Source organism: Marmota monax, unplaced genomic scaffold, assembly GCF_021218885.2.
Source record: "Marmota monax isolate L192 unplaced genomic scaffold, Marmota_monax_Labrador192_F-V1.1 WCK01_AAM20220418_F8-fsc00354, whole genome shotgun sequence".
NCBI classification, from domain to species: Eukaryota; Metazoa; Chordata; class Mammalia; order Rodentia; family Sciuridae; genus Marmota; species Marmota monax.
In genome coordinates, this window is record NW_026692876.1 from 85342 (window position 1) to 100742 (window position 15401).

Sequence of the window (15401 nt, forward strand, 5' to 3'; positions counted from 1 at the left end):
CACGCGCCCCTTTCTACTTTACGTACTTAACTGTATATAACTATTACAACCTTGAAGAGTGTGCATATTAGTCTCACTTATGCTGATGAAGAAACTGAGATTGTGAAAATGAATGAATTGCCTTAAGGTCACCCAGCCAGGACTAAACAAACTGGAGTTGTGATCCCAGTCTGTTTGGCTCAAGACTGGTTTTGCCACTATGATATATTACTGTTTTTCTAGTTCTGACTGTATTATTTGGTTTCATGTGCATCAACAGGAGTGAGGAACAATCATAGGATTCCCCTTACATTCTGTATATTACTCCAGGAAGACAACACAGTATTTAATTAATATAATCACCTGAAAACTTCAACAACAGAAATTACTTCCTCGGGAAGAATTCCTAAAAGTTGAATTGCTCAGTAAAATTATCTGCATGTTTTATCAAATTTTAGGGTTTATTAGCAAAATGCCCTTTAAGCAATATATAAAGTACCTGTTGCCTGTAATCATCATCATCATCATCATCATTATCATCATCATCATCCATATAGTGTTTACTATGAGCAGTCCTGGGCAGTCTGGATGGACTATGCCAAGACTGGATACTATATCAATCTTTTTAAATTTTATACATAAAAATATTTAAGTTAATTTCTATTTAAAGAAAATAAAATGTTTCCTTCCTTCCTTGTTTCCTTCTTTCCTCTCTACCTCCCTTCTCTTCTCTTTCTGACATTTATTTTCCTTTTTTAAGATAGTAGTTAATGTTTATTTTTTCCTTTGAGTATTCCTTTTTCTACATTGATTTGTACCAAGTATGTGTATGTCATGAATAGAACTAATGTGTTACATATGTCACAATTTTTTAGTTTGCCTCTTTTAATTTTTTATTGTTTTCTTCACATATAGAAGTTTAAAATTGTTGTTTTATGAAACTTATCCATCTTTTTACTTATAGTATTTTTTGTTATTTTAAAAAGGTTGTCACCATGGTGAGGTCATATAAATATTTGCTCTAATATTTTTCTGCAAATTTTATGATTTCATTTATTTTTTTAGAGAGAGAGAGAATTTTAATATTTATTTTTTAGTTTTCGGGGGATACAACATCTTTGATTGTATGTGGTGCTGAGGATTGAACCAGGGCCGCGCGCATGCCAGGCGAGCGTGCTACCGCTTGAGCCACATTCCCAGCCCCATGATTTCATTTTCTTCTAAAATTTATTTAGTTTTTTAACATGAAAATTCATTGATGGCATTCTTTCTACCTTTCCAACATTGCTATGGGTTTATTATTCTTCTCATATCATTTCTGTCATATGAATGGGATTTAATAAAGGAGGTTAAAAACAATTGCCACATTGAAAAATAAAATAGATTTTTAAAATAGTTAATTATTTGATTTCTGGCTCATTTTTTAATATGGCTGTTACATCATTAAGATTTTCTACTTCTGATTAAATTTTGGTCATGCACGGTCTTCAGTTTTCCTTTGTTGTTAGTCAAGATCAGTATAAAGTATTTCCTCATAATTTAAAAAAATATTCCCTTCATCTGTGATTAAATGTATTCCCACCCTATTAATTTTTATGTATTTGTCTGGTTCCCCTTAAGTTTCAGCTCTGCTTCTCACTAATGAAAGCATGTGAGTTCAGTCACTGGAATATTAATTTTATTTCATTGTAAGTAACTTAAAACATAATTTTACATTATATTTTAGAATAAAATGTTAAAACATTGCATGATTTGTATAATAAAAGGAAAAAACCTCAAAGGAATGTGTTTGTGGAAGGATTCAGGAAGGGGGAAAAGATGAGTGTGCTTTTGCCCCTGTACTGTGTACTTTGGTGAAGAAATTGCCAGCTAAGAGAATCACTGAACTAACAATGGTTTATCTATTTAGCTTGTTTTTAAAAACAACTTCTTAAGTTAGCTTAACAAAATTTACTTTACTTTGTTTGTTCATTAATGTTTGCCGTTATCATTTTGTAGCCAACACCCCATTTCCCTTTTGTAATTTTTTGTTATCCTATTTAAATGCCAAATTAATTTATATTATTTTTATTGTTTGTATTTCAACTCTGAGTATATAAGTTTAATTGAATTCATCCACATATACCCTGTAAATAAAATATTACTTAACTTGAGTTTGATAAGAGTGCAGATTCTTGTACAACACTTATTTCAGTAGGTTTGGATGGGACCTAGAAATCTGTATTCTTAACAAGTTCCTCAGATCACACAAAGAGAAATCCTTTGCTAATTGCTGATTTATGTTCTCATTATCATTATTTTTGTTAATTTATTCCAATAAGAACTTTGATTAGCACTTTGTCTCAAAAATGTTTGTTTGGCTTTACTTTTTAAGTAGTTGGGTTTTTCCTTCCCACTTTTATTATTAATACCTGCCTTTATTCTATTGAAATTAAAGATAATCCGTGGTGTTGTCTGATTTTTTTTTATTTTTTGAGAAAATACAAAAATATACTATAACACATAGGAATTGGAATTCCCACCACCTATGATTACCTATTGTTGATATCTTTCCGTATTTGCTTCCATTTTTAAAATAAAGCAAGTTTTTACACATTTAATTCAAGTTCTTTTCCATCAATGCCCTGTATCCTATTCCATTTCTTCTTGCTCATGTGAAAGTTTGGTATGAATCATTTTAGTATATTTGCTTGCTTGCTTTCTTTATTTTCATTCCTTTTTGTGCCAGAGATTGAACACAAGATCTCATACAGCTTAACATCTCCACCACTGAGCCCCTCTAGAAATATTTCTAGTAGAATATTTCACATATATATGAATGCATCTATAAATACCATAGAGTATAATTTGACATGTGCTGATTCATTAGGCTTTTGAGATCTATACACATTACTATATTCAAAAGTAGTTCATCTTTTGCCTCTGTATTAATCATATTAAGCATACTATATGTGAACATATATATCACTATATTAATTGATGCATATCACATGCCTATATTTTTTCCTTGAGATTTATTGAGGTGTTGGTGACCTAATGACTTTAAAATGCTGTTAAATGGCCCCTGGATATTTGAGGGGAAAAGTGATTTTCTGTATGATCTAAATTAGGGTTAGAGATATATACATAAATTCAAAATTATGTCTTCTATTATTCATGTTCTTTTTATCAGTACTGCCATTTCTTTGTTTTTCTTAATCTGTATTGAAATACGTGAATATATTAATGTCTACCACTATATGTGCCTGTCAATTTCTATTTGTACTGTTCTCCCAAAATATATTTCTATTTTTTAAAATTATAAATGCAGTGCATAATAAAAACCATTGAAAAATTCAAAATTTTATAAAAGTGAGAGTTATTCATAATATCAACATTCACTAATCACCACTATCATACTGGTGTATAGCCTTTCATATTTTTTTCTACATGTACACATACAATCTACACGCACGAGTTGTTAAAAATATTTTTAAAGTAAAAATATATTTATTGTATTTTTGATATTAAAATATACATGTCTTAGTTTCTAATTGTGCATAAAAAAAGCCAAAAGTGAAAATACTATAATTTCCCTTTATCTGCAATGTATTTCTTATATATCTTTAAAGACACTTTATATCATATAAAAAACACTCACTTTTTAAACATAGTACATATTATTTTATTGTATGATAACATCATAGTACGTTTGACTAATCTCATGTAAATACACATTTAAAATGTTTAAATCATATTTTTTAATGCTACAGTGTTTGTTTTATACATACTGATTATTTTCTTAGAGGAAGTTTTTAGATGAGGTATTTTTAAATAAAGATGGAAATATTTTTAAAATGTTAATTTGTATTCTCAAATTGCTCTAGGATTATTAACAATTCACACTTCGACTAGCATGAGAGTGCATTTTCTCAGCTCCCTATCAACAAGGTTTATCATTATTTCTCATCGTTGCCGATATGATAAGACAAAAGTATACCATCATCCTTATAATTTGTATTTCTTTCATTACTAGTGAGTTTAATCACCCTTTCACAGCCTATTGGCCCTTTGCACTTCTTTTGTAAAATGTACGCTCCTGCCCTGTCTTCTTCCCTTCCCCCATTGGGGGTGTTCCTGTTTCCTTTTTGCTTTGTCAGAGTTCTTTATTATTCATTTTTCGTCTTTTACATGGGATCGGTTTGATTCGGGCTTTCATCCTTTCACTGCCTTACAGATTGCTAATATATATTCTCCACTGGTCTTTCAATGTCGTTTACAGAAGCGGTTTTCCTCTCCCTCCTCCCTCTCAACTTCCTCCCTCCCTACCTCGCCTCTTTTCTCTCGATTAGTCTTCTCTTCTAGTCTCGTCCCTTCTCCCCCCCACCTCTCTCTTTGTTTCCCTCTTCCCTCTCTCTCCCTCCTTTTTTTTTTTTTTTTAGTGCATAAGTTTTTAATTTTGACCGAGTCAAATCTATCAATCAGGGCCTGGCGCCGCGTCAGCAGAGGGGGGCGGGGAAGTGAGCGCGGAACTGGGGGAGGGGAAGGGGCGGGGAGGAGCGGGCGGAGCGGCTGCGGGAGTTGCTGGGAGTGCGCGCGGTCAGATCACAAGGCGGCGGCGGAGGAGGCCCAGAGACCTGAGCGCTGAGACCTCAGCCCGCGGCCTACGCTGAACCTTCTCGACCGGAGGACCAGGGAACCGCAATCTTCATCACAGAGGTACCGTGCTCTGCGCTCCTCGCCCAGCCCGGCCCAGTCCGCTGCTGCGGCGCCTCCTTCCTTCCTCCTTCCCTCGCTCTCTCGCTCGCCCGCGCCTTCCTTGCCCGCCTGCGTCACCGCGGCCGCCATGGCTGAGAACGGCGAGAGCAGCGGCCCCCCGCGCCCCTCCCGCGGTCCTGCTGCGGCCCAAGGCTCGGCCGCTGCCCCGGCAGAGCCCAAAATCATCAAAGTCACTGTGAAGACCCCCAAAGAGAAAGAGGAGTTCGCGGTGCCTGAGAATAGCTCGGTCCAGCAGTTTAAGGAAGCGATTTCAAAACGCTTCAAATCCCAAACCGATCAGCTAGTGCTGATTTTTGCTGGAAAAATCTTAAAAGATCAAGATACCTTGATCCAGCATGGCATCCATGATGGACTGACTGTTCACCTTGTCATCAAAAGCCAGAATCGACCTCAGGGCCAGTCCACCACACAGCCTAGCAGTGCCGCGGGAACTACTACTACCACCACGGCGTCGACTCCCAGGAGTAACTCCACACCTACTACCACAAATAGCAGCCCGTTCGGGTTGGGGAGCCTGGGAGGACTTGCAGGCCTTAGCAGCCTTGGTTTGAGCTCGACCAACTTCTCTGAGCTCCAGAACCAGATGCAGCAGCAGCTCATGGCCAGCCCTGAGATGATGATTCAAATCATGGAAAATCCCTTTGTTCAGAGCATGCTTTCGAATCCTGATCTGATGAGGCAGCTCATTATGGCCAATCCACAGATGCAACAATTGATTCAGAGAAACCCAGAAATCAGTCACCTGCTCAACAACCCAGATATAATGAGGCAGACTCTCGAAATCGCCAGGAATCCAGCCATGATGCAAGAGATGATGAGAAATCAAGATTTGGCTCTCAGCAATCTCGAAAGCATCCCAGGTGGCTACAATGCTCTACGGCGCATGTACACTGACATTCAAGAACCCATGCTGAATGCCGCACAAGAGCAGTTTGGGGGTAATCCATTTGCCTCAGTGGGGAGCAGTTCCTCCTCGGGGGAAGGTACTCAGCCTTCCCGCACAGAAAATCGGGATCCACTGCCCAATCCATGGGCGCCACCGTCGACTACCCAGAGTTCTGCGACCACCAGTACAACCACAAGCAGTGGCACTGGGTCTGGCAGTAGCTCCAGTAATACTACTGGGAACACTGTGGCTGCAGCTAATTATGTCGCTAGCATTTTCAGTACCCCAGGAATGCAGAGCCTGCTGCAACAGATAACTGAAAACCCCCAGCTGATTCAGAATATGCTGTCCGCACCCTACATGAGAAGCATGATGCAGTCGCTGAGCCAGAATCCAGATTTGGCTGCACAGATGATGCTGAGTAGCCCACTGTTTACTGCAAATCCTCAGCTGCAGGAGCAGATGCGTCCACAGCTCCCAGCTTTCCTGCAGCAGATGCAGAATCCAGACACACTATCAGCCATGTCAAACCCAAGAGCAATGCAGGCTTTAATGCAGATCCAGCAGGGGCTACAGACATTAGCCACTGAAGCACCTGGCCTCATTCCAAGCTTCACTCCAGGTGTGGGGGTGGGGGTGCTGGGAACCGCCATAGGCCCTGTAGGCCCAGTCACTCCCATAGGCCCCATAGGCCCTATAGTCCCTTTTACCCCCATAGGCCCCATTGGGCCCATAGGACCCACCGGCCCTGCAGGGCCCCCTGGCTCCACTGGCTCTAGCGGCCCCACTGCACCCACTGTGTCCAGCTCTGCACCCAGTGAAACCACCACTCCAACATCAGAATCTGGACCCAACCAGCAGTTCATTCAGCAAATGGTGCAGGCTCTGGCTGGAGCAAATCCTCCACAGCTGCCGAATCCAGAAGTCAGATTTCAGCAGCAACTGGAACAGCTCAACGCCATGGGGTTCTTAAACCGTGAAGCAAACTTGCAGGCCCTAATAGCAACAGGAGGCGACATCAATGCAGCCATTGAGAGGCTGCTGGGCTCCCAGCCATCGTAATTACATTTCTGTACCTTGAAAAAATGTATCTTATTTTTGATAATGGCTCTTAAATCTTTAAACACACACAAAATCGTGCTTTACTTTCATTTTGATTCTTTTAAATCTGTCTATTATAAGTCTAATATGATGCATTTTAAGGTGGAGTCCCTCCCTCCCTTTTTTCTTTTCTCCCCCTTCCTGCCCCTCCCTCCGCCCTTCCCTTTCCCCCCCTGCCTTCTCCCCTCCTTTGTTTCCATCCTTCCTTCTTTCCTTCCTTTTTTTTTTCTTTTGGTTTCCTTCCTTCTGTGTTTCAAATGGTGGGAATCAATGCTGTTTCACTCAAAGGTGTTGCATGCAAACACTTCTCTTTATTCTGCATTTATTGTGATTTTTGGAAACAGGTATCAGCCTTCACAGTTGGGTGAACAAGTTTTGTCCTACAGATGTCCAATTTATTTGCATTTTAAACATTAGCCTATGATAGTAATTTAATGTAGAATGAAGATATTAAAAACAGAAGCAAATTATTTGAAGCTCTAATTTGTGGTACAATATTGCTTATTGTGACTTTGGCATGTATTTTTGCTAGCAAAATGCTGTAAGATTTATATCATTCATTGATCGTTTTTGCTATATTTGTACACAGTACAGTAAGCACAATTGGAACTGTACATCTAGAAGTATTACTGTAGAATCTGAGCAGAGTATGTGTAACCCAAATAAGAAAGAATACAAGAAATATTTCTGGAGCTAGATATGTCTCATGATTTTGTAGAATCTTACAGCATATTTGATAAATTTCTCAGTGAAAAATGTTGGCTAGGCAAGTTCAGTTAAAATATAGTAGAAATGTTTATCCTGGTATCTCTAAGTATACATTTAATTGTACAGAAAACTTACAGTGTAACATTGTGTCAACATTTGCAGATTGACTGTATATGAAATTAATCTTTGTGCAGCCTGAAGGATCAGTGTAGTAATGCCAGGAAAGTGCTTTTTACCTAAGACTTCCTTCTCAGCTTCTCCCATAAAGAGACCCTAATATGCATTTTGATTTGTAATTGGAAATGTAACTTTTACTGAAAGTGTCATGTGATGTTTGCATTACTTTTAACTGCTATGTATAAAGGAAAGTGTATCTTTTGACTTTATTGGTTATTTCTCTTGTGCACAGGGAAAATGCATTAAAAATGACTAAAAAAAATAAAAAAATTAAAAATGGATAAATCTTCTTCTTTTTGCCTTCTGGCCCTAGGATCATGTTTAGAAGGGTATTCCCACCCCAAGATTATATAAATCTTATCCTGTATTTCCCTTTCATGGTTTAATTTAAATTTTTTGCCCTATCTGGAATTACTTTAATGTATGGATTTAGGTGTTCTAACTTATTTTTCTCAAAAGGTTAATCAGTTGTTAGCCAATATTTTCTCCTTTCCCAAATTGAAGTATACATATTCATACTTGTTATGTTTGGATTCTCTTTAGTTCCAGTGAACATTGTAGCCCTAGTAAACCAGCCTATACTTTTGAGTTCATACCTGTTAGGCAAGTCCTCTGTTGATCATCTTTATTTTTTACAATTTTCTAATGATTCTGACATATTTGTTGTATCAGTTGAACATTACATTTAATAGGCTTTCCACAAAAGATAAATTGGGAATTTGGGATTGTTTTAAATTGATTATAATAGTGAGCACTGCAGAATTGCATTGCTTTCCAGAAATATTATATATTGCCTCATTATTAAGAACTTTTTATATTATTTGAGAGTTTTATTTATTAAGTCCTGCATAATTTGTGATAAATGTATTCCTAGATAGCAAAGACATAAATGGGAGTTTCTATCTGGTTATTTTTGCCATATAGGAAAATTTATTTTCATAGATTATTTAAATTAGCAGTTAATCAAAACTTATTAATTTCATAGGTACTCAGTTGATCCTTTTGAGCTTCTCATGGTAAGCAATCATCAGTGATAAGTTATAATTACATATTCTTTTCAAAATTTATAACATAATGTCTGACTGCATGGTTAAACATTCTATAACAGTGTTAAATAATAAAGGTGGCAGTGGCATTTTTGTCTTGTTTCTCATTTTAATAAGTATACTGCAGCAATTCTAAATTGTTTTGGAAAAAATATTGAGAGGAAAATAAGTTTGCAAAATACTATATATTCTAGTCCCTCTTGGAGACTTATTGTGAAGTAAATGTTGGTTAGTATGTTTTTAAATGAATAGGTTTTTTAACATACAGTGTTCTTCAGAAAAACAACTTGGAGAATGATGATTTATTATTCCTCTACAATGTGATGGTAGATGTTTGAGATAATCACAAAGTTAGTCTGCCACAGAAATTTAAGAATTTTAATGACATGGATGATTTTACAAGAAATAAATACTAAACCTGGAGGCATATAAAATAGCAATAAATCAATAACCATAGGAAAAATTGAATATTGTCTGAGACCTGTTCAATCAGATAATTGAACAGATAAGTTTTCAAACATTTAAGGAACAGAGAAATCCTTAGCTTTTCCAGATGTTTTATCTATTTTTTAATGTTTTGTTTTCTTCCTGAAAAGATCCCTACCTTTATTAAGTCTACTATTTTTTCTGCTTTTCAGTTTGCTCATTTTTAAAATAACTTTATTTGGTCTCTTATTTTATTACTTTTAACTTTTTCCTCTGCCTTTTGTGTGATGCAATTTCCTCCTAAGACTCTGTTTTTGTTTTGTATTTCTTCATCTATTGATCCAAAATTTATCCATCCTTTAATCAAGAAGGTATATCCCGACCTGCTGTCCCTCCACCTAAGAGTGGAGTGATTTTTGTATCCTTTCACTGTTTACTGGGTTGTCACCCTTCTTTAACCTGGCTGGATGGTGAAAATTTATATTACAGGCTCTAATTCAACAGAATGAGGAAGTAGGGAAGAACATAAAGCCAGAGGCAATCCCACCAGGAGAACTTCACCATCAAGACATCTTTCCTCATTTGCTCCTTTGGCCTATAATTCAGGTATATGTATACTTTGACCACTTGTGCTGGATGGGGAGGGGCAGTAGTGGGTAGATAATACAACACTGAAACAAACCTGAGATCACCATGTTAGTTGAGAAACTGATCAGAAGATATATCTGTATTTGAGTGTGGCTGACCTTGCCTTCTGAGAGGGGGCAGTCTGCTTTAAATTTTGTTGATCTAGTGTCAAAATAGAAATATATGGAATAATTACTGCCAGGGCTGTCCCTTATGGTATTAGGGGAGGCATTTGGCAGTTGTCTCACATTCACAAAAGGAATCAAATTCAGAATTTTGATAATGATCTTCAAATTATTGATAACTCCAACCAAAGAGCCAGACTGACCCAATGGGAAATGTTTATCATACAGCTTAATTGAGTAAATGTGAAAATATATCAGAAGGCTTAAATAAAATGGAGATTACACAGTATAACCTCAGTTTATTAAAGAGTTTCTCATCCCAGTCTTTTTCATTGCCTACCCCAATCCCTAGTCCTTGTTCTTTTAAACTAGAAAGTATTAGTGGGTTTCTGGCTGCTGTGATTTTATTGATTTGTCAAAATATCACAGAATTTCATCAGATTGTTGATATCCTTCATGGGAATTCTGCTTTCCTTTTTTTTTTAAGAGAGAGAATTTTAATATTTTTTAGTTTTCGGCAGACACAACATCATTGTTTGTATGTGGTGCTGAGGATTGAACCCGGGGCCGCACACATGCCAGGCGAGCGCACTACTGTTTGAGCCACATCCCCAGCCCTCTGCTTTCCTTTTTGTTTCCACAGGTTTTTTTCAATGTTTGTTTCCCAGTGGTTGCTTCTGTTGATTTGTGGGAGGAACGGAAAGAATTAAGAACCTGTTGTCATGAAACCGTCTTCCCAGAAATCTGTTAGGAGACTTGAGAGGAAAGCAATTTTGTAAAAATAGAAAGGAGAAACATGGTTTGTCAGACAGGCTAAAGCTACACAAAGAACAGTCTTTATCAGGTGATGTACATGTTTGCCTAGGTTTAGACACTTTGATAATGGGTAAAAATCCTTGGCAAAAGCTACTTTTAGTAACAAACTAGAAATTGGAAAATACAACCTTGAAAGAGTTGTTTTTTCCAATATACAAGGACACTATTATTCATCAAACGACTATCAATTGAGACATGTATTTCTAGCTGTATTGCATGAATATAGTCAAGGGCTCCCTAAAACAGCACTTCAAAATACAACTTCAGAACTTCTTGGCCTAATGTGTAGATTAGCAAACTTAAGCTAATTTCAGAGAAAATTCTATAATTCATTATTAAAAGAATGTTTGGGAAGCGCGCTGCGCGGCCGGCGGCGGCGGCGGCACCCGGGACGTTGCGCAGTCGGGGTAGAGGGCTGGGCGTGCTCGTGGCGGTGGCGTAATTCTTCGCCCTCTTTGTGGCTCCTCTCCTCCGCCTCAGTTGGGGGCGGGTCGGGAGAATGGCTTCGGAGATGGAGTCGTCGCTGGAGGCAAGCTTCTCCTCCAGCTGCACGGTGTCCGGGGGCTCGGGGTGCCTGCCTCCGGCCCGCTCCCGCATCTTCAAGATCATCGTGATCGGCGACTCCAATGTGGGCAAGACGTGCCTGACCTACCGCTTCTGCGCCGGCCGCTTCCCCGACCGCACCGAGGCCACTATCGGGGTGGATTTCCGAGAGCGAGCGGTGGAGATTGATGGGGAGCGCATCAAGATCCAGTTGTGGGACACGGCAGGACAAGAGCGGTTCAGGAAGAGCATGGTACAGCACTACTACAGAAATGTGCACGCTGTCGTCTTCGTGTATGACATGACCAACATGGCTAGTTTTCGCAGCCTGCCATCTTGGATCGAGGAATGCAAACAGCATTTGCTGGCAAATGATATACCACGGATTCTTGTTGGAAATAAATGTGACTTGAGAAGTGCCATTCAGGTACCCACAGACTTGGCACAGAAATTTGCTGACACACACAGTATGCCTTTGTTTGAAACCTCTGCTAAAAACCCCAATGATAATGACCATGTGGAAGCTATATTTATGACCTTGGCTCATAAGCTTAAGAGCCACAAACCATTAATGCTTAGTCAACCCCCTGATAACGGAATTATCCTGAAACCTGAAGCAAAGCCTGCAGTGACATGCTGGTGCTAAATAACAGCTTTATTGCACTATCTCATTTTGACTAAAAATGCTTTTGAAGAATGACAGTGATAAGTCTTAAGATTTAATCTCAAATATAATGGATCATCCTGACACCTCACTGTTATCAGTGTCATGCTTACTTTTGTATTGTGTATCCACTTAATCAAGTTTGTCACTGTGACAACACAAGGGAAAAGTTGGTTTTGAAGTGAGATTGAAAATGAAGCAAGGCTAGGAGGAATACCAGCTCTTCCCATGGAGAGCCCCATGAAAAGGCCTCCAGGGAGCAATGCTGGAAGTGCCAGTCAGGAACCCTTCCATCCCACGCTCCTGGGACTGAAAAAGAAAATCTGTTCAGGATACACCTCCTGATGTAAGTCCGGTGTGAGGGAAGATGCTGTGACTTCACAAGGTGCTTTATACTTTATTTTATCATCTTTAAGCAGCAAAAAACGAATTGAAAGCATCTGAGGAGTTGTAACTTTGGGGTGGGGTTTTGGTGACAGGGGTTGCTGGTATTTCTTGCTCCCCGTCACCCTGAGCAACTTCATGACTAAATGCTGGGTGAACTCAGCTTGCGTTTGGATTGTAGCTCCGAGGGCATTGCTCTAATTGATTTGAGTCTGTGTGTATTTCTGTAATAGTATTGTGTTATCAATTTTTAAAATGTTTGAAACTTATGGTCACAATAAACAGTTCCTCCTCAGTGTGAAAAAATAAGTTAGATATCGTCTGTTCCCTTGGTGATGGAAAGAATATTTCAAAATTTTTTGTCCTAAGTATTTTAATTTTGAATTTAAGACTTTGCACATAGAAAATAGCACGCTTGACTATGAAGCTATTTACGTGAATGGAATATAAGCCATGGACGGAACTGCAGTGTGCACATAAACTGATTCTGACACTTTGCTGCCCTTGATAATTTTAGATGAAAATAAGCCAAAAAGATGATTGTACTTAAAATATTTTCAGAATGTGGAAAACCAATTAAACATGTCCTCTAATCTAGTTTAGGATTTTCTGTTTAATCATTAGGGTGATCCTAACTGGATAATTTAGTTACAAAAAAAACAAAATCATTCTATAAATAAACTAAATGAAAGTAGTGATTATAATAAATATTCAGCTTTAAGTATTAGGGCTCAAATTGGCTTTATTTGTATTTAAGATTAATCCATTTTTCTTAATCATGCTGGAATTAAAAAATAAAAATCCTTTTACCTTTATCTAAATTAACATTGATTTGTAACTATTTTTATACTAAAACGACAGCTGGAGTAGTTGTGATGGCTGTAGTAGTTTTTTAAAGAAGGGAATCTGTTGCTTTTCAGAACATTTCCTAAAGTGGGGGAAGAAAATTTATAGACTTTCCAAGCACATTTGTGTTTTTTCAGTACTGTTATTATGATTTTAAAAAGAAGTAATTTAACTTTCTTTTTTGTAAGAAGTTAGTACTAAGTGTCCTTTATACTTCTTTGAAAGGAGTTATTTTTTCACTTTAATAATTTATTAATTTTAAAATATTTGTATCATTTGCAACAACTTACATTTTAATTTTTGGTATGTTATCAGTTGAATGGGGATAAAGCTTTTAGATATTCCAAAATATTTATAAAACATCTTATTGACTGTTGAAATCACTTCCAAAATGGTGACTATCTAATAACTAATTATAAATTTTTTTAAGCACAAATCACACATTTTGTAAGTCTGTGAATTTATTTTAACTCTCACTTTTAATTGATATATCAGGTATGTCTTAGAAAAATCTTTGAGAACACCAAAGGAAACTACCCCAGAATCTAATGTAGTTTGTTGTTAACAATGCTTTAAAAGTATATTGCTAATAACATATTTCCTCAAGAAATCTAAAGTTGAATAATTTTATTGTAGAAAAGTATGTTACATTTATCCATGAAGTTCAATAAATCATCTTTGTTATGGAAAAAAAAAAAAAAAAAAAAAAAAAAAAAAGAATGTTTGGTAAACATGGAAGAAAGAAAAAAGGTGATTGGCTCTAGCATGGATTTTATAAGATTGTCTTCTCAGACAATTTTTCTGTTAGTTTGGGGTAACAATAATTACTAACACATTTACTGTTATGTTTAATTGTAATAACTACATGGTAGCACTGTTATCTTGCCCAATTTCAGATAAGGAAATAAACTAATTGAAGTTAAGTAACTTTCATAAGGTCATACTACTATTATGTTATTGAGTCAAGATTTGCAATTAGTTCTGAGATTCCAGAGTATGTTCTAACTAGTACCTAAATCTATTTGTACCTCCCCCTAAATCTATGAAATGATTCCATTCTATTTATTTGTCACAGAGATTTTATAGTTAATTATATATTATTTGGCCTCCTGAGTGTTATTCAGGAGGCACATTAGCTCTTGTTAAATAAATGCATGCTTACTGCTATTCACCCTGTATCAGGCTACATGAAAATGCACATGTGAGAATCAGTTCTGTCACAAACCAGAGACTAAAATTTAGAGCTTTGCCTTTCCTGACTTTCAAGTTATGGCTAATATTTGAAACTGCCCTTCAGTGCATCTGTTCACAGTGGCCTAATATATACAGTGTCTCCAAATTGGCAATCACTTGGGCCACTTGTGCTTCAGCTGCTCTGGAAGATATCTGCTTTTTGTTGAGCTGCCTCCCAGAGATCTCAGGAGGAGATAAATATTGTATGCCTCACCAAGGCATTTGACAGTTTTCGCAAAGTGTCCTTGAGAACAAAATGGAGTAACATGAGCTAGAGGATAATGGCCAGACAGTAGTCAGGTTGATAATTTGAATTGACAATATTCAAAAATGTGTCAATGTGAACAGAAATTTCTATCTTAGCTTGGTCCCATTGACATTATTTTTCAATGACTACCATAAAAATATAGTACACTTACCCCACTGCAAGTAATATAGAAGTAGAAGACACAATAAATGTACTGAATAAAGTCCTTAGAGGCTAGGGAAAATAGCCAAATCTAGCAGGATTAAATTTAATAGGATCAAATATGAATTTCTACACTTGTTTCAAATTTTCAGTTACTAAGGGTAGGTGGGTATGTGATTTAACAATAATATATATGATTAAGACTTTGGTTTTAATTTGCTATAAGTTAAACATGAGCTACCTAAATGAGGTTACAGTGCATACAAATTAATGAAATCGGAGGCTTCATTAATAGAGGAATGGTGCCCAGAGAACAAAGAAGGAATGTTTTGTTCTCTGCTAGATAGTGTATGTTGGGAGATTGTAGCGTAACAGAGTGCTACAATTAAGACGGAAACAGAAAACCTGGAAAGTGACTGAGGTGGAGACTGAGTTACAAACCAATGGAATTTTTTTTTTGTACCTGGGATTGAACCCAGAGGCACTTCACCACTGAGCCACACCCCCAGCCCTTTTTAATATTTTATTAGAGACAGTCTCGCTGAGTTGCTTAGGGCCTCATTAAATTGCTGAGGCTGGCTTTGAACTCACTATCCTCCTGCTTCAGCCTCCTCAGTCGCTGGGATTACAGGCGTGAACCAACATGCCTGGCTTGGAATAAATTTTAAGAGCA

General features: G+C 37.3%; 2 protein-coding genes across 2 annotated transcripts; both read left to right on the top strand.

Moving 5' to 3' along the window:
• The first annotated feature begins 4531 nt into the window (after positions 1–4531).
• Ubqln2 (ubiquilin 2) lies at positions 4532–8744 on the top strand. Its single transcript, XM_046449686.1, has one exon. The coding sequence runs from the start codon at positions 4805–4807 to the stop codon at positions 6683–6685; it is 1881 nt and encodes a 626-aa protein (XP_046305642.1). The 5' UTR covers positions 4532–4804; the 3' UTR covers positions 6686–8744.
• A 2306-nt stretch (positions 8745–11050) lies between these two features.
• On the top strand, positions 11051–13777 carry LOC124096133 (ras-related protein Rab-33B-like). The gene has a single exon (XM_046449687.2). It carries the CDS (start codon positions 11149–11151, stop codon positions 11836–11838), a length of 690 nt encoding a protein of 229 aa, XP_046305643.1. The 5' UTR covers positions 11051–11148; the 3' UTR covers positions 11839–13777.
• The last annotated feature ends 1624 nt before the right edge of the window (positions 13778–15401 follow it).

What these genes read in the sequence shown, in the direction of transcription:
- LOC124096133 (XM_046449687.2), top strand. Translation starts at nt 11,149, where the DNA reads ATGGCTTCGGAGATGGAGTCGTCGCTGGAGGCAAGCTTCTCCTCCAGC.
- Ubqln2 (XM_046449686.1), top strand. Translation starts at nt 4,805, where the DNA reads ATGGCTGAGAACGGCGAGAGCAGCGGCCCCCCGCGCCCCTCCCGCGGT.